Consider the following 19,184-nt stretch of genomic DNA (forward strand, 5'->3'; position numbering starts at 1 on the left):
CATAAATTGTCAGTTATGAGGTATACATTTGTTGTTTACTTACTAGCATATGTATTTCTTGTTCAGAAAAAAAGTATTCTGAAACCATTTTTATTTTTTTAAACCAAGATCACCTTTGCTAACTCGAATAAAACATTTTAAATCTTCAAAAATGTCAGGCATTTCTGTTCCTACTCTAATGGCCTTCGCCTAAGGTACTGTACTTGAGGGCTTTCCTTGACCCATCCCTCTGAATGTGTTGTCATGCAGTGGAGTGATCCCACACCATTCACACAGATACATGAACAACCATAGGCAGTGCTCTGTCACAGCCTGCTCATTTGAATATTCTATTCCTATTGGCTGGGGCCACTGCAAGGCCTACTCCAATTGGCTGCATTTCATTAATTCCATACTCTTCTACTATCAACTGGCCTTGGTGCAAAGGTTGGAATACAGCACAGAAATGAACCATGAACAAATTCTACCTCTCATACGCTGAACCCTGACCATACTAACGGATGCAGTACAGGAAAAAGACTGCAGCATGGATCAAGTTCTAGTGAGTAATTTATTTCTCCCTTTTTAAATTTACTGCACTTTCACAAATTCACTGCTTTGCAAAAAGCTATTAGCACCTTCCCTTTCCTCCCTGTCAGTTTCACAGTTGTCTGTTGATTTTATTCTGGTTTGAATGACAGCAGTGGAAAGAAGGTGAGAAGTAATTACAGACATATGCAGGTTATCAACTCAATGTTGAATGTAGCACAATATGCCAATAGTTTATAAGTGTTAGTTGTTCTGTATACTGTCAAATGTTTAAACACACCTACTCTGTTATTATGACTACTTTCACATAGTGAAATTATGACTATTTTCACATTTAGAATAATAGTTAAGTCATCAAAACAAATGCAAGCATGGGAGTTATGCGAACTCATGCAATAAATACAAAAGAAAAAGTAATGTAGATTATATAATATTATTATTAAAGTTCATATACATTTTAAAACTAGTTTATATATATTACATATGTATATTTTAACTACATTTTGTCTACAAAACTATAGAATATTTCTATATTTAGAATACAGAATAATATAGTTAAGTCATTAAAATATTGCAAGTATGGGAATTATGTAGTGTTGAAATGTTAGATAATTAAATTATATTAAATAATACATCAATTTAACACTCTAGTTCCTTTCCTGAAAAGAAAGATATGCATTTATAATTAAAATGTTTAGTATAATTAAACTTTAAATTGATATTTATAATTTTTATCATTTAGTTGTAACTTGTTTAACATGTACTTTGCAGACAGTACCTGTGCTAATCGGGATATCTATAGTGGTGATCACGGTCCTCTTCCTCCTCCTAAAACCAGAAGGCTCCAATGGAGGCCGAAAGCAGAGCAAGTTTCCCAAAACCTTGCAGGATCCCAATGTGAAATATCCATTGCCACTCATAGAAAAAGAGGTCAGTCAGAATTTAAATGTGAACAGAGATTTCTCCTGCAAAGGAAAGCACGAATATTACTGCAGCTCAACTGAACTACTTGCATTTGCTTTGCAACAGGAAATCACTCATGACACGAAAAAATTCCGGTTTGGTCTTCCGTCCTCTTCTCACGTTCTTGGTCTCCCTATTGGTAGGACATTGCGCTATATACCTTTATCACGTCAGCAGAATCACCTGACCTTGAAATCTGATAACAGTATAATTTCACAGTATCACCTGAGTTTCACTCATTTTCTAAGGCGGATCTTGTATTCTGTGTCACAGGTCAGCATGTTTACCTGTCTGCAAAGGTGAATGGGAATCTGGTTATTCGTGCATACACACCTGTGTCCAGCGATGAGGACCAGGGATACGTTGATCTAGTTGTAAAGGTGCGCTGCAATACATTTTGTAGTTGCAAATGACTGGTTATGTTTTATAGTTGGCTATACTTCATACGTTTAAAAAAAAAAAATCCCTTTCTTTAATCTCTTACATCAGGTCTACTATAAAAATACTCATCCAAACTATCCCGATGGAGGCAAGATGTCTCAGTACTTGAATGATATGAAGATTGGAGACAACATTGACTTTAGGGGTCCAAATGGATTACTGGTATACAATGGAAATGGTAAGGAAAAATACAATATAATATAGTCTAACATAATTCTCACATAACACTGCTTTGTATAATGCAATGTATTCAGTCACTAGAGGGCGATGTCTTATTATTTTAAGATTGCTATAACAAATGCATGACCTGCATACATGATGCATTTTAAAATATTTAAATACTTCAGATGCTGAATATATTTCCTTACTGACATTTACAGGGCAGTTTGCTATTCGACCTGATAAAAAATCTGAACCCAAAGTGCGGAAGTTCAGACACGTGGGCATGATTGCTGGAGGAACAGGTAATGATGGACATATTTTGAACGGGCTCCAAAGTATTCTTAGTAGGTTTCCAGGCGTTGCTGCCAAGATAATTCATCAAAATATGTATTAATTGAAGATGACACGTTCATTCTTTCAGGCATCACTCCAATGCTGCAGCTGATCAGGAGTATAACCGCAGATCCTGCTGACAACACCAGGTGCTCCCTTATATTTGCCAACCAGGTCAGTCACATTTATTACGAAATATTCATTAAGCGAACAAATAAATAAATAAGCAATTCAATACTGTAAAAAGAGATCAATATGCGTATGGAGATTAAACACGGCAAACAATATATTTTTGACAATGAAATTCGGGGCCTAATGTGACATAGGCCTACTAATGCGATAGCATACAGAATTCTTTCTTACTAATTATTATTAGTAGTAAGATATTTTTTTTGTTCAGAAATGTTTTGTTCATGTGTTGCTTTCCAGTAACAACATCTAAACATCCTCAATTAAGATTGAGAAATTACGTTTCATACATAAATTAGCTATTCACTTTTATATAAATTTTTCGCCTCCAAAGAAAATAGTTCCAACGGTAGTCAAAGCTTTACCAACGTACCGGCGGAAAGCATGACTGGACTGGAGTCAGTTAGTGAGTGGAGCGGAGTGATAGAGATAGCGCTGCATACTCTCTCTGTCGAGATCCGTTCCGGGTTTTCTGTTTTCACTTTCCCCGCTCCAAGTAAGCAGGGAGCGAAATAAAACGTTGACGCTTGTAACTTTGAAAAACTCGTTCCATACTACAAGACAAAACCCCACGCAGCTCCACTTGCGCGGGAGAAAATACTGACGCTCTGACTTCAATAAAACTCGCTCTTTTCGTAAGACAAACTACGAACTGCTCGCATAGTCTTCACTGAAATACCGTGAAGACAAGCGGAGTGATACAACAGTGAACTAGTGCAACAACAACCGCTTGACCAATCAAATTAAATTGAACAAATTGTGCTATAAAAGTAGATTAATTTACATTAGTAACAATAATTAAATGTTTCCCCCTTGTTTTAATCAATTACTCATTGATTTAAAATTGTTTTTGCAAAAACATTTCCAACGGAATAAGCAAAATAAACAATTCAGATATTTTCTGAACACAAGTCTTAACATCTCACACAAATAAACATCTTGATAGATTTCTCTGAAAACAAGACTTAATATCTTATGTAATTTTGATGTGGTTTCTTAATTATAGTGGAGCATATAAGTATAAATATAATTTTCCATTAATAATAATAAAAAATATACAAAGTTTCATAGGAATGATGGATCCTCTAAATAAAAAAAATAAATAAAATTTAAACTTTTTAATTTTGCAGAGATTTCTAAACACTTGTTTTGAATTACAGTAGTATATTTTTCACAAGTGTTAACACATCATATTTGACACTTGCCAAGAAGCACATTATTCACTCAATAAACATCAGAACACCTTATGTTTGTCAGCTGTGCTCTAAGAAAGTGTGTTTCACTCTCACAGACTGAGAAGGACATATTGTTACGCAAAGAGCTGGATGAAGTTCATAGAAATCACCCCGATAAACTCAATCTGTGGTGCACACTGGACAAGCCCTCTGAAGGTACAGTTCATATGATATAAATATCTAGATGAATACTAATAATGATAATTTGACTGCCCTGCAGTAAAGATGACTGTGAAGGTTTTCTGTCTATGTTCTTGTGACAGGGTGGAAATACAGCAAAGGGTTTGTTGATGCTGACATGATAAAAGACCATCTCCCGCCTCCGGCCAATGATGTGCTCATCGTGATGTGCGGTCCACCCCCCATGATCCAGTACACGTGTCTGCCAAACCTCGACAAGCTGGGCTACAAAATAGAGAATACTTTTGCATACTAATCTCCTGCCACTGATATTGCACAAACAAATTCTCTGATAATTTGTAAAAAGTGGTTTACATCTTGTTAAACATGTCAAATTGTTGCCAGATGTAGGTTTAAAAATAGATTTTTGTTAAACCCATTTGGTTTTGTTTGTGGTCAATTATCTCAGGAAAAAAATCAGTTTTTTTTCCCCAAGTTGTTTTCCATGGTTTTACTTTTTATTTTGTTTTTTTACACGATGTAGGGCAAAAAATAACAAAAAAGGAAAACACCTTCTGAATTAAATACATGTTTCATTTCTTACAAACCTCAGAATATTTGATTAGATTTAGATTTATATAGATTCTCTGAAAACAAGACATAATATGTTAATTATTGACAATGATCAAGACCAATAACAATCAAGAATTTATTGATTTATGAATGGGTGCATTTAAATAAAAAATATGAATATATGTTATAATTAAAATATTTCGACAGATTTCTCTGATAACAAGAGTTAATATATTAAATAATGTAATGACAATTATTTTTGCTGTAAAAGGACAAAAAAGATGAAGGATAAGATTTTTCCATGAGTGGAACATCTAAATTAAAAATACAAATATTTGTTTATATAAAAAACAAGCGGAGAGAGAGATAGATGGATAGACGGACAGATAGACAGACTGACAGACAGACAGACAGATAAATAGATAGATACTGTAGATAGATAGGTACGGTAGATAGATAGAGTAGATAGATACTGTAGGTAGATAGATAGATACTGTAGGTAGATAGATAGGTACTGTAGATAGATAGATCATATGTATTTCTGCACATTATTTTGTATTTTAATTGCATCTAGTAACAGTTAAGTATTGCTGGAGACAGACAGACACCAGACACTAGTTATAAGGCTGGAAAGTCTAGGGAAAGCATCAACATACAGACCCAGAGTTGCATTCAAAGCATCTGTTACCAAGTGGTGAGCTGCTCATTAGAATAAACCCACAAAAAAGGTATTAAATCGAGTAAAAACAGCTCAGCTGTTAAGTAAACTTAACGAGCATGGTCAGAGGATCGCCACCCTCCTTACCAACCACTGCTTTTAACATCTCACTTGGAGTGACGAAGCATTTCGCACCTTTGAAGAAGTGATCGATAAAGACCTGGTCAATCCTCACACACTTCCCCACAGCTGCTTGCAGATTGTTGCTCAGCAGCCCGTAAATGTTCCCCTCGTCGTTCTGGCGCCCAAAAAAGAGGAAAAGCGTGTAACAGTCTCTGCCGATGGAAGAGCAGAACTCCACCATCCTCTCAGCTTGGGTTCTTTCCACCACATCCATCCCGGCCATGCGCATGATGTCGCTGTAGATATCTAAGGACAGCTCCTCGTCGTTGTCCTCTGTTCTTTCAGGCAGATGAAACACCTGGACCGCGATCTGGATTCGGGGGTTCTTGCTGGGCTGATCCAACACGGCCCAGACCCAGTGGGCACCCAGCAGGATCCTCTGTTCTGGGGTCATGGCCGTGCAGTTGAACGTGTCGGTGAGATCCAGCAGGCTGCTGTGCTGGATGTAGGTCATCAGAAAGAGCTCGCTTAGGGTTGAAGGACTTGGGTGGAATTTGTTCTCTGGATCCCTGAAGAGCAGATACCCCTTTGTCCTCGATGAAGCCGCCTGGATGCAGTCGCTAAAGAGGTGGATGAGGTCTGCCGAGGCGGTTTTGTTGGGTTTAGCCCATAAGGTTCTGAAAAAACTGGTTTTGGCTTCATACTGCAGATCTGTTTGCTTCATTCCAGCTGGTCTAGTTCAAAGCGTGGTTTCCCTTATACACTGGAAATATTGATACATAATTACATTATTGCATTTTCCATTTACTACGGTATTTCTTCAAATTTTGCTTTATCTCATCAAGTCAAATTCAAAATGAATGAAATTTAACAACAAACAAAAAAATCATAAAATTATTATTTTTTTAAATTAATACTTAATTATTAATTAATTGATTAAAAGCAACTTTGTAATGTTTGCATTTTTAAAACAGAATAGTTTTATTTAGGCCTGTCAAAACCAATTCATTGTGATCTGCATCCAAAATAAAAGTTTGTGTTTACATAATGTGTGTGTACGGTGTATATTTATATGTATATATAAATACACACATATACATGTATATATTTAAGAAATATATACGTATGTATATTTACATGTGTGTATATTTGTATGTATATTAAATATACTGTATACGATCAGTTAGTTTTTTAAAAAGATATTAATACTTTATTAAGCATTAATGCATTAAATAATTTTTTTATTCAACAAAGAAAAATATCAGTTTCCCCCAAAATAGCAAAAACTGTTTTTAACATGGGTAATAATAATAACAATAACAACAACAACAACAACCACCACCATTATTAATAACCGAGCACCAATAATACAGTAATTGTGAAGATCTTGTGACACTGAAGACTGGAGTAAACTGTAATATTTCACAATATTTTTGATCAAATGAATGCAGCCTTAGTGAGAATAAGAGACCTCTTTCAAAAACTGCATTTAAAAAAAAATATTCCAAACTTTTAACTGGTAGTGTACACACACACAGAGTTTATTTCTATTTTACAAATTCTATTATAAAGTACAATATCTATTATTTCTATTATTACAAATGAACATTTATTAACAAAAATATTAAAATAATTAAAAATCAAATAGGTGGCATCGCTAACATTACAGTGTTTATGTTATAATATAATAGTTGTCAATGGACATGTAAAATGTTGTCAGGTAAAATAACTCACCAATATTATTCTTTCCTTTGTATTGGGTGAGAGTGAACCTGCGGTTGGATCTTTCTTCTCTTCTCTGGAGTCCTATTAAGATAAGTGTGCTCATTTAAAGCTTAGCCGTCATATAAGGGCTTCCCAAAGTTTGTCACTGTGTTTGTCAGTTGGGTCATGGGACACATTGGGCAAGTCGTCATACACAGCATAAAGCCACCTAGCACCACAACAAACCTTTTTTAACTCTTGGAGTGGATTTAACAGAGATATATCAAGCAAACAACCATACCTTCTCAAAAAACAAACTGCTTTTAACATATTATTTTAGTTTTGAAAAAAGATTAAGTAAAACAGCCTAAGAAAATGACAAAGTGTTGGGCAAACAAAGGATTTAGGCTACTCACATCCAGTTCCATTGGCTACATGAATACAATATTTTAAGAAAAACACAATGGTTGAGGTAGATGATTTCAACTATTGACAGGCTTTTGAAAAGTGCTGTCCACATATTACACTAAATCTTTTTTTTTTTGTTCGCTCTCTCTAACACAGATCTGATTGCCAAACAGTACACTATAACCTCAAAACACATCAAAAATAATTAGTAATACAATAACAGGAATAGTAGAGCTGTGTTCTTGAGCTGGATTAGGTAGGATTGTGTTACTCTTGTGTTATACAGTTCAGGTCCTGAAGCTTTGAGGGTGAGGTGGGTTAGGTTGAGGTACGCTCTCGGCGGGACGGTGGATCACACTATGGCGGTCTGGCTGCGTCTCATTCCTCTCAGCAGCTCGTCTCGGCTGAGTAAGTACTGTAAGTGAGAGGAGGTGAGGGTGCCAGGATTAGTCCGAAGATCTGCACAAGTTAAACCTAGTTAAGCAGAGTTAGGGCCCCGTTCAGACCAAACGCAGTTTTTTTTAGATCTGAAAATGCAAGGCGCACTGCACTGCCTTTTTTTTTTGGTGACTTAAAAAAAAAAAAAAGAGCAGTGCACTGCGGTTTTTTATGTTGCTAGGCAACCACCAATTCAGCTGTCCTGTCAGTCTAATCAAAGGATTATAGCGCGAGCACTCTAAAATCTTTGGTTTTTGTTGTTAAGTAAACTGCCATATTAGCAAACACTTTAAAAATACAGCTCCGGCCCGGGTTACCCGTGACAGACACCAATAGTTTCTCCTCCATCATTCCAGTCTCCGGTCAAGTACAACGGTTAACTTTCGTCACAACAGAAGGCCCGCCTCTCCATTCAGTCGATTGGACAATGGGAAAAAACGCGAATGACGTTGGGTGCTTTTCTGCTCAGAGTTGCTTTTTTTTTCAACTTCAGAGCGCACCTATTAAAACGTGAGGCGCAGCAGGCGGCTAAAAAACGCGAGGCACCTGGGGCGCATAAACAGCGCGCAAAACGCTCACTGACATAAAAATCCTAAGTAGTGTCAGTTCGAGCAATATACGTAAATTATTAATTATATACAGTGGTGTGAAAAAGTGTTGGCCCCCTTCCTGATTTCAGTGGTGTCCAAACTCGGTCCTGGAGGGCCGGTGTCCTGAAGAGTTTAGCTCCAACCCCAATTAAACACACCTGAACCAGCTAATCAAGCTCTTACTAGGCATACTAGAAACTTAAAGGCAGGTGTGTTGAGGCAAGTTGGAGCTAAACTCTGCAGGACACCGGCCCTCCAGGACCGAGTTTGGGCACCCTTGATTTATATACATATATTTCAGTTATATTGCATTGAAAACGACAGCAATATTCACATTTGCTTAATTATGTAATTTTTATTTTTAAATGTTATAATTGTATAATTTTAAATATATTAACAAACTATTAGAATAATAATTTGTTAATAGACACTCTAGAGTTAAAAAAGCAAGTTATCCACTTACTGTGAGGTTGTTAATTCCCCTGGATAAGGCCTCAATCTGCATCCCTGATCCTTTAGTGTGCAACAGCTGAAAAACCATGATATCCATTAAATATATCAACGTAAATAATGTAAGTTCATATTCATCATCTTTTGGTCATAGGTAAGTACAAATATAGTTATTAATAGATGGAATATTAAGCAGAAGCAATGGGTGATAATGAAGTGCAAATATTGTGAAGAGAGTGAAATGTATATTAAAAAGTACCTGCACAAGTGCATGAAAGTCCTTTCCCAGCATGCACTTCTCCACATTGTGAAAATAGGCGTTTGGTGGTGGCCAGACGCATGGATGACAGCAGGTTAATGCTTAATATTTGCAAATCATGCATGTCAATGTCACTTTTCAAAGTTTGTTATTAAAATTATGATTTAGTTTTAAATTGTATACAGCCGGGAAAACATATTCATCAACAATGATAAAATTAAGGGAAAAAAAATATATAGCCACTCTATGTCCTCAAAAAACACAATATCACTGTGATTGAGGAGGTTTATTGATTATGTCACGATATTTTGGATTATATGTCGTTACAGTATCTTCATCTGAAGAGGCAAGATATCTACCTATAAAAATACTCCTGTGCATTTTATTGTATGAAAATAACTTCATCAGATTATTTAAAATGTGCTGCTGAACATTTAATAGTAGTCTGTATGCTTTTTAAAAATTCACCATAAATATACAATTAAATTAATCCCTAAAAATGCAAATATTGCACGAGATTGTACACACTGTCTTTTAAAACAGCACAGATGTTAGGTTACAAAATGGAATACTTGTTAGATAAATCTCATAATACATTTTTTACGATTCACAAAAAAATTATATAAAGTTAAATGTGTCTGTCTGTCCATCATAGGATAAATGGCACTATTCTGCTAAACCCTGCTGCCTTTGTGAGATCATGTCATTTACATTACTAAACCCTTGGATCCAAGTCTTCCTGCAGTGTCCATACTGCTGTCTTGTGTCCGTCAATGAGGGATGCTGGGATGTTATTAAATGGCACTGAACAGACCCAGGGTGTTGTTGGGAGCTTGTCGTGGTTTTGTGGGATATGGGTGGAGGGTTATTGGCTGCAAGCTCAGCGGTGATGGCTAGTAGAGCGTCAGATCTGTAGAGCTCCCACCTGCACCCGTCTCTCTGGGTCCCTGTCAAAGATGGGGCTCAGGCCCCTGAAGCCGCTGTAGGGCCGGCTGGCCCCGTTGAGCAGGGCCTGGGCTTGTGAAGCGTCTAGAGGGCAGATGTAGTCTGTGGAGTCGTCAGAGCGCTTCTTACGGTGACCAAAACTAGAGAAACCTATCTTACGTGGCTGAGGAACAACAAATGAATAATAAAACACAACAGCATGAATAATAGGGACCAACATATATAGACTAACAGTATAAAGGTTGTTTATAGATATCAGAGATGTCTTTTTATATTTCATTTAATTGTGCATGCACATTTCCAATATTTTTACATTTAAATGACTTTAAATTATAATTTACAATTAAATTACCTAATTGCCATCATCTAATGCTTACTTAAAGTTAATATTTAAAACAATAATAATTTAATAACACTGGCAAGTCTTTAGCAAATCAAATATCCAAAATGAATATCCATTTTGTAAATTATGTTGTAATGCCCAAATTCACTTTTAGTTTAATTAAAAAACTAACTTTTAGTTAGTTTTTAGTTTTATTATTATTATTATTATTATTAATAAATTACATTTTCCCACCAAATTTTATTCTTTTTTCATTATTATTAACTTCCATTTAAATTAATATTAAATTAAATTAATTAATTGGGCTGGATATCAGAAACTACCTTATGATACGATACACATCTTGATTTGATACACTGCGAATTATCAAATTATCATAATCGGATTGTGATTGAAACTATCAAATTGTGACAATAGACCAGACCATGAATCTCCACAATCAGCTTCAAAATGTTGCAAAAAGACTCAAAACAATAAAAAAATAATAAGAGACCCTTTAATGCTGTGTGTCATCTTTACAGGAAATAATATATTTCTCTGCAGAGGTAGCGTATTTAAAACACACACTCTTTCCGTTATCAGGAAAATTAATGGTTAGCTCAACTGCCTAAAAGACGATGGAAATGTTTAATCTAAAGCTTCATTGTGCTTAGTAAGTGTTACACACTGTAGGAGCACTTGCTCAGCACATTTGCTCTAGATGGACTAAGCGAAATGGAAGTGTCAAAACACATGTGCTACATCAGCTGAGATTAACCAGGAATCATGTGTTTGCGTGTGTCAGGGCTTCCGGCTTCATTCAGCTGCACGGATGAAGGTGTTTCTAAAGATGTGGTCAGCAAATCTGCGATTTCTCACCCGGACTTTAGCGGTGGTGGTCAGCGGCGTGCAGCCTGATGATTCCAGGTACTCTTGTTTCTCCTGCTGAGCCTGAGAGCCCATCAGCGTGTTGAAGTTAGTGGCCAGATGCCTCCTCAACAGAGTCTTCTGAGGGGGGATGTTCAGGAGCATCGCCAGCGTGTCCGAGTTAAAACGAGGTTCCAAGATCTGGGGAAAAAAAGAAGATCTGGAGTTGCTACGGTGTTCTGAGAGGTTTCTGTGGTGTTCTGGGTAGTTTTTAATGTGCTGCTATGCATCTCCTAGGGTGTTCTGGATAGCTGGCTGCCGGTTGCTCATCAGCCCAAATGAAAAGCGGCCATAAGAATTAATTTAGGAGACAAAGTTTGATTCGAGTTACTCACTATGAGTCCTCCATGCACTCCGCTGCCTCTCAGGTTGGGAGCGTATTCTGCCAGGTCAACCGATCTGAGCCACTCCATCACACGGTGATTGGACCACTGAACAACCTCAGAAGGCGACGTCTTATTCTGTCAAAACAACACGAATTTGCATATAAACAATGAGCATTATCAGTTCTGGAAGTGTTGAAGTAGATCGGCCTCTTTTTGTTTCTGTTTATTTCATCCTCACCTCATCTCCAGGTCTTCTTTTGAGGCAGTTGGAGTTGAACTTGTTAACATGTAGGACGTGGATAGCACACTTGATGCTGAGATGATGCAGCTGACTGCTGACTTTCAGGAACAGAAGATCATTCTGAAAATAAAACCAAAATACCAATATTGATCACATATGATGTAATAGTTAATTCCAGTCCGGCAAAATATAAAGTTAACAAAGATGTTTACCACTGTCAAGTACTGCAGCATTCTACCGTCCACACGTCCTTCACTGAACTGGTCTTTATACTGCGGTAAACCAATATCATCCAGCCAACCTGTGTAGAAATAACATAGTTTCTTTTTACAGCGTGTAATTTCTTATTTGCATGATCTAAAATACATATGTGTGTATTTATGGAGAACAAGGAGTGTCACTTAAAATAAATTAATTATCAATTGATTAATTCATAAGTTTTTTTTATTAATTATTATTTATATTACATTAATTATACGTTTTCAAATGTACAATTAAATACACACTTAAGTGTTTAATTCATGTTTTAAAATGTAGTTAATAAAAGAGCAACAATTTAAATGTTGCATTTTTAATACATTAAATTATTAATTCCAAGTATTTTTAAATTTCAAAGGTGACATTTGTTGACATTTTTATATTTTAATTAGGGCTGTCAGTCGATGAAAATTTTTAATCTAATTAATTACATGATGTGTCGATTAATTCATCTAATTAATCGCAAATTAAATTTGGTTGTAAAATTACCCACAAAAGATAATTTAAAGCTATTATTGTGTTAAATGAGAAAGTATCAAGTAGACATTACAAATAGTAGCTTTAGAAAGAAATATTTTATTTGATTCAACATAAAATTTATTACACAAACATTTAGGCTACGGACTAACATAAACTATGGAACATAAAAGAAGAGAGAAAGTCACTGGTAACCAAATCAGCTTTGTTACCAACAGTCTTCAAAATACCTTCTTTTATGTTGTGCAAAAGAAAGAAAATCATACAGGTTTGAAATGACATGAGGGTGAGTAAATGATGACGCACTTATTTCACTCCTCCCCTCACTGCAGCCGCCTACTCTCGCCTACATTTCAGGCGAGGCGCATCTCAAACAAGCCTATTCATTCATTAATTAATTCGATTCGTTCAAACGGCTGATTCATTCAGGAATGAAGTAAAGGGCTGTGTTTATGAATGGGCTTTTGAATCATTGGTTCACCGATTCGTTCAAAACGTGGATTAATTCAGAAACTAAACACCGCTGTGTTGCTTGCAGTTATGCATTTAAAGGTAATATATTCTTTGCAAAATTGAGCAAAACCACATAATATTTTGTTTAAAATATAACACAATATTAACTTCTTATTTACTGAACTGTTGTATAAAATAACATTCAAACTCGTGATATTCGGGACTAAAACTTCACTTGTCATATTGTTCTCGCTGCTCGTGTAATATCGCTTAATCATGTGATATAAATATAAGACAAAAACTCATACAGTGACATTTTTTGCCCCAATATCTTGAATTTTAGGGCATAACTGCATTTATGGAGTCGTTGCCCTGCATCATATTTGTCAACAGTCAACTGTATGAAATGTAAGATGACGTACAGGTCTGGGGGCGGGGCCAGTGCGTTAACTGCATTAAAATATTTTAAATCGCGCAATTTTTCATAACTAATTAAGTTAACACGTTAAACTGACAGCCCTAATTTTAATTAATATACTGATAAATAATTAATTGTATTTTTTTTTACAGCACTAGTCTTATTAGTATTTATTTATTAATTATTATTTATATTCAGAATGTCTGCATTTGTCTGGTAAGTTTGGTTTATGGGTACATACGTGTGACCCAGATGTGGTCCAGTTCAGAGGATTTCTCTGTGATTTTGGTGCTGAATGAGCGCAGAGCCAGCTGGAGCTTCTTCCTGTGTAGCGGATTTTTAATTCCCAGCTCCTACATGTGAAAAAAAATTAAAAATTTAGAAATCAAGATGGTTGCAACAGCATATTGGTTCTTTAGTAATTTATCAATGTCATGAAATGAAAACAAATATTTAGCAATGTTCAATTAAAGAAGCATAAAGCCTCACATAAATGCTATAACCGTTCTGGTTCATTGAAAACCAAATCCGAACACGTAATTGAGTGGGTTTGGTAGAACAAATTAGTAAGTCGCACAGCATTACTGATGCGGAACAGAGGTTAAAGCCGCCCTGGCAGGTTGAACCAAACCAGGAAGTGATTGGCACCACAACAACCTGAAGCGAGAGGCATAGCCAAATCATTTCACATGGACCGCCAAGTGTTGAATGAGGAAATCAGATTGTTAAAACCTGGACGCTGTTGATGTAAGCCACAGGTCTGAATTTGTTGAATTTGTCAAAAGTATCTCTCACCTTCTCGAAGTCCTGCGAGGAGGCAGAGAGTAGAGTCTGACCGCTAGTGACCCACTGTCTGGCCATATTCACGTACTGACACAGACCAAACTCCTCCATCCATGCACACACCTGATCACATGACCATTTCGAGAAGGGTGCGTTCGTGTCGCTGCAGAACACAAATGTAGAATATTAGAAACAGGAATAAAGGTGCTTGCTTATGTCTAGTAAATTTCATTGTAGGTGCTGAGATACCGTGCAGAGGCACCGGCGCCCAGGCAGGTGAGTCGAGGGCCGGCCGTGGCCCTGAAACCCCCTCGCTTAAAGTCAGAATCAGAACTGTCTGCAGGAAGACTGCCTGACTGTGTTCTCCTGATCCTGTGAAACAGACCAAAAATAATGGTAAAAAAAAAAAGAATAGTAGCCAATATCACAGGTCTTCATGATACAATCAAATCCTGAAGGATAAAATGAAAATTTTGCCCTACACTAATTTCCATAAGTATTACACACAAAATCACTTAAAAATACATCATATTATAAAACAATGTTTTTTTTTTTTAAGCTGTCTTTTAACCAATAAAAACCCCTTAAATACTCACTTTCCCCACAGTTTTCGAATGCCTTTCTGGTTCTTCTTGTGCTCTGGTGAAACGGGAGACTGCTGACCTGATTCTACTCCAGATGACATGGGCGAAAGGTCAGACAAGGTCGAGTCATCTGTCTTCTCCAACTTCCCTGTGAATAGGAAGTCATTCACTTATTCAGTTATGTGTTTCTGTGTTTTTATAAGTTCAATATTGGATTGAATACACATTATTGTATCTTTACCCACCAAGCGCAAACTGATCATGCTTTCCCCGAGGTCCTGCATCAAATATTAGCCATGCAAGAGAGCAGAGGAAAAGAAAGCAAAGACTTACAGTATGTCACAATGCTGCAGAGCTGATATTCATTTTTACTTCTATGGAGCTTATTTTTAAACTAAGAGAAGTTGATATTAAAATCATAACAACAGTAAGATAAAAACAAAAAATCAATACAATAATTTAATATTTCCTTACAATGTTTAAAAAATATATAGTGATTACATCAGCTCTTTGAGTTTTTATAAGATTTTTCTAAGAAATCTTTTAAATTTGTCAAATGATTGTCAATTAATGAATCTATCAAGAATGAGTCTACATATAACATCAATTATTTAGTAAATAAATATTACTATATGTAGAAAAAATGCATTATTCAAATACATATTCATTCATTATTAAAAATAATTCATTTATATATTTTTTTACACTATGTAAAAATGTATAACTTTCAAATTTATATCCGTTCCGATGGAGAACGATGGAGGTAGTTGAAGTAAATAAGCAAACCAACCCTAGTGAAAAATAAATATACTGAAATGTATTTGAAATACTTTTATTTCATGCTATAAGTATACTACAAATACATTTCCATATTATGTGCTTAATAAAATACCCTGCAGTTTTGTTTTTGGTATACTAATCTGGTAAACTTAAAGTCTGCTAAATTGGAACAACAAATTTGTGACCCTGGACCACAAAACCAGTCATAAGGGTCAATTTCTCGAAATTGAAATTTATACATCACCTGAAAGCTGAATAAATAAGCTTTCCATTGATGTATGGTTTGTTAGGATAGAACAATATTTGGCCGAGATGCAACTATTTGAAAATCTGGAATCTGAGGGTGCAAAAAAATCTAAATACTGAGAAAAATCGCCTTTAAAGTTGTTCAAATGAAGTTCTTAGCAATGAATATTACTAATCAAAAATTAAGTTTTGATATATTTACAGTAGGAAATTTACAAAATATCTTCATGGGACATGATCTTTACTTAATATCCTAATGATTTTTGGCATAAAAGAAAAATCGATCATTTTGACCCATACCATGTTTTTTTTTGGCTATTGCTACAAATATACCCAAGCGACTTAGGACTGGTTTTGTGGTGCAGGGTCACATTTTGTACTTAATGCGCTTTAATTGTGTGGAAGTAGTGCTTAAGTCCAACAAAAGAAAAACTTACTGAAGTATATTTGATTGCGCTAAAGTGGAACTATTGCAAGTATACTTCAGGTACACTTTAAATATCTTGCATTTGAAGACCGATATTATTCAAAGATCATACAATCCTAATGAATAGTGAGAATTAAACACATTTTAGGCTTATTATTAAGAAATGTGCATTGTCCAGAAGTAGTACTCAGGGTTGCCAGGTTTTCAAAACAAAACCAACCCAATTGCTACTCAAAACTAGACCAAAACAAGCCCAATCGCGTTTCGAGGGGGGTCCCCAGGTAAAAATCGCATTCCGGGGGGGTAAAATACACATTTTTTGGCGGGGTTCAACAGGTTATATTCGCATTTTAGGAGCTAAATATCACATTATTAGGGTTGCTTAAACCCGCAGACATGAATAACAACCTGCGGCAACAGTGTTGAAGTAGCCCAATTCCGCGGGAAAACCGCGGACTTGGCAACACTGGTAGTACTCCAAATAAAGTTTCATTATAATTTTTATATCAGTAAGTCTTGAGTGAAATGTCAGTAAACATGTTAACAGATTTGAACTATACTTAGTACTTTATACTTTTTATTTATACTTAGAAATGAATGCATTTTGAATATATTACTTTTTTACCAAGTAAAGCAGGGCAAACGCTTGTAAACGTTTCTAGTTTTTAGCATCAAACTTCTGTAGCTTATATGAAACCCAAATGTATTTCTCCTTATTCCTTTTTTTCCTTATACAGTACATTATATTTGCATCACATCAAGTTTAAACTCAAAGCAAAGCAGCAATGCTCATACAGTATAAACTAAGTCTAATCTCTGAGAGGAAAAATAAAAATCCTCTGCTTCAGCTTTAAAGAATCAGGATAGGAGAGCTTAGGTTAAATCCAATATGACACAGCAAGCGTGTGCTCTGTGGTCGCATGCTAACGTGAGATTGAGAGGACAATACCTAAAGCTGGAGCGCTGGCGCTTCGGCAGCGATCTTCGCACCGAGCGAGAGAGGGGAAACACATGCGGAGACAGTCACACAGCCCAAGAGATGGATTAGTCAGAGAGAAAGAGTAAAGAGAAGATACACAGAAGCCCATGCAAAGACACCATAGTGTTAAAAAAGCAGAATAAGATGGTTAAAAAGCTGTTATGGTCAAAAAGCTTAGAGGACAAACGTTCTCAAAAAATAGAAGAGCAAACAAGCACAATCACACCAGCTAAGGTTATACAGTATTAATAACGTCATATAATAAAGATTATGGCTGTGTCTGAAAGCTAAAAAAGCAGGGAGTATACAGAAATATACTAAAAAGTACATTTATTCAGAAATGTCCATATTTTAATTTTTTATTAATATTATATTATATTATATTTAGTGCTGTCAAACAATTAATCGCGATTAATCGCATCCAAAATAAAAGTTTTTGTTTACGTAATATATGTGTGTACTGTGTATATTTATTATGCATACATAAACACACACATGCGTGAATATTTAAGAAAAACGTTACATTTATATATTAAATATATTTATATATAATATAAATTATATGAATGTAAATATATACATGTAAATACTTTCAAAATATATACTGTGTGTGTATTTATATGTACATGAAAAATATACACAGTACACACACATACAGTATATTATGTAAACTAAAACTTTTATTTTGGATGCGATTAATCGTTTGACAGCACTAATTATATTATATTAATTTTTTAGCTAACGAAATAATTCACCCAAAAACGAAAATTTGCTGAAAATGTACTCAGCCCATCCAAGATCCAAGTTTGTTTTTTCATCTTTTTGTTTGTTTGTTTTGGTGTTTCTTCAACAGATTTGTACAAATTTAGCATTTTGTGACTTTTGGGTTAACTATTACTTAAATTTATAACAAGAAATAAACATTGTACACACTAAATGCATGGTTCCCTCAAAGGCTCACTTAAATTTGTTTTCAAACAGCCCACGTAACAAATGATTTCAATACAAAGAACTGTGGGTGCTGTGAGAAAATTGCTTACTCAGGTTGAATTCGCTGTCTTCACTTTCATCAGGTGACAGCTGCAGTGGGGAAGACTGCTGCAGTCTCACTCCGTTCTGCTCTGGACGGCTAAACTTGCCCGGAAGCGTCTGGTATTTGTTATTTTCAGGATTATATCGGTTCTGTGGAGGAAATTCATTTATCTTAGCAATTAAATATTTATGTTGAGATTTTTATATTGCTATAACCATAAAAATGCATAATTACAAACAGCTTTAGAATTTAATTAAACATATAAATAAATAAATAAATACACATTTTATTAGAACAACAAGAATGCAAGGTCTAAGCGGCTTCTCGTTAATAAGCATTTTTATTAAAATAAGCCAGGCAAACAAAAAGATATGCATAGGTTATGTTAACTAATGCATGTGCATACAGCAAATGCTACTGTTGTGCTTCTGGTGTTGTGTTTGCTTTAGTTTATTGGTTTATGTTAGCTCATAGTACCTCTAAAACAGCCTCTACTGGTTGGCCCACTACATGCTTAAGAAAAAACAACAGTCAAAACACACAAACATATAAGTCACATTGTTAGTTGAAACACACAAATTCAAAGCACTATTGTTCATGTTAATGTAGCAATAAAGAGATCTGAGTTGAGTTATTCAGACTAAAAGCATTTTGTTAATGATATGAGCTAGTTGGGAACAAGAAGCAGAAGAGTCATATTTATTTATACAAAATGATTCAGGTTTTTGTACCATCTGTAAGCTTCCACTTTGGAGATCTTCCAAGCTGGTGGACAGCATCCGTGGCATTGACCTGAAAATAAAACCATGCA

At 35.4% G+C, this 19,184-nt stretch overlaps 3 protein-coding genes across 9 annotated transcripts in view; 1 reads left to right on the forward strand and 2 right to left on the reverse strand.

Moving 5' to 3' along the window:
* The first annotated feature begins 11 nt into the window (after positions 1-11).
* Positions 12-4,442, forward strand: cyb5r2 (cytochrome b5 reductase 2). The gene is made up of 9 exons (XM_016483715.1): positions 12-541; positions 1,300-1,458; positions 1,558-1,630; positions 1,765-1,871; positions 1,981-2,110; positions 2,313-2,396; positions 2,516-2,601; positions 3,908-4,007; positions 4,115-4,442. Exons 1-9 carry the CDS (start codon positions 527-529, stop codon positions 4,285-4,287), a joined length of 927 nt encoding a protein of 308 aa, XP_016339201.1. The 5' UTR covers positions 12-526; the 3' UTR covers positions 4,288-4,442.
* Positions 4,443-5,042: 600 nt separating this feature from the next.
* rep15 (RAB15 effector protein) lies at positions 5,043-9,387 on the reverse strand. The gene is made up of 4 exons (XM_016483716.1): positions 9,175-9,387; positions 8,929-8,994; positions 7,060-7,852; positions 5,043-6,088 (listed from the first exon to the last, which is right to left on the reverse strand). The coding sequence occupies exon 4, from the start codon at positions 6,047-6,049 to the stop codon at positions 5,303-5,305; it is 747 nt and encodes a 248-aa protein (XP_016339202.1). The 5' UTR covers positions 6,050-6,088; positions 7,060-7,852; positions 8,929-8,994; positions 9,175-9,387; the 3' UTR covers positions 5,043-5,302.
* Positions 9,388-9,450: 63 nt separating this feature from the next.
* Positions 9,451-19,184, reverse strand: part of ppfibp2b (PPFIA binding protein 2b) — a 58,503-nt gene continuing 48,769 nt past the window's right edge. For 5 of the 7 annotated variants that reach the window (XM_016483712.1, XM_016483708.1, XM_016483711.1 and 2 more), the window contains 14 exons: positions 19,105-19,165; positions 18,851-18,886; positions 18,381-18,522; positions 17,311-17,343; positions 15,154-15,186; positions 14,921-15,056; positions 14,574-14,696; positions 14,337-14,487; positions 13,783-13,894; positions 12,148-12,236; positions 11,933-12,055; positions 11,704-11,829; positions 11,321-11,509; positions 9,451-10,282 (listed from right to left, as the gene is read on the reverse strand). In XM_016483712.1, the coding sequence (XP_016339198.1) occupies positions 10,079-10,282; positions 11,321-11,509; positions 11,704-11,829; positions 11,933-12,055; positions 12,148-12,236; positions 13,783-13,894; positions 14,337-14,487; positions 14,574-14,696; positions 14,921-15,056; positions 15,154-15,186; positions 17,311-17,343; positions 18,381-18,522; positions 18,851-18,886; positions 19,105-19,165 (1,558 nt within the window). In that variant the 3' untranslated portion in view covers positions 9,451-10,078. The remainder of the gene's footprint in view (positions 10,283-11,320; positions 11,510-11,703; positions 11,830-11,932; positions 12,056-12,147; positions 12,237-13,782; positions 13,895-14,336; positions 14,488-14,573; positions 14,697-14,920; positions 15,057-15,153; positions 15,187-17,310; positions 17,344-18,380; positions 18,523-18,850; positions 18,887-19,104; positions 19,166-19,184) is intronic. The other 2 variants (XM_016483709.1, XM_016483710.1) reach the window with 2 other exon arrangements.

The sequence above is a fragment of the Sinocyclocheilus anshuiensis genome, unplaced genomic scaffold (genome assembly GCF_001515605.1).
Source record: "Sinocyclocheilus anshuiensis isolate Anshui unplaced genomic scaffold, SAMN03320099.WGS_v1.1 scaffold1102, whole genome shotgun sequence".
In the NCBI taxonomy this organism is placed as follows: Eukaryota; Metazoa; Chordata; class Actinopteri; order Cypriniformes; family Cyprinidae; genus Sinocyclocheilus; species Sinocyclocheilus anshuiensis.

Excerpts from the sequence above, each read along its gene's own strand:
- rep15 (XM_016483716.1), bottom strand. The coding sequence starts at position 6,049 with ATGAAGCAAACAGATCTGCAGTATGAAGCCAAAACCAGTTTTTTCAGA.
- cyb5r2 (XM_016483715.1), top strand. Across the intron at positions 1,631-1,764 it reads CGTTCTTGGTCTCCCTATTG|GTCAGCATGTTTACCTGTCT; the intron begins GTAGGACATTGC and ends TCTGTGTCACAG. Across the intron at positions 4,008-4,114 it reads ACTGGACAAGCCCTCTGAAG|GGTGGAAATACAGCAAAGGG; the intron begins GTACAGTTCATA and ends TTCTTGTGACAG.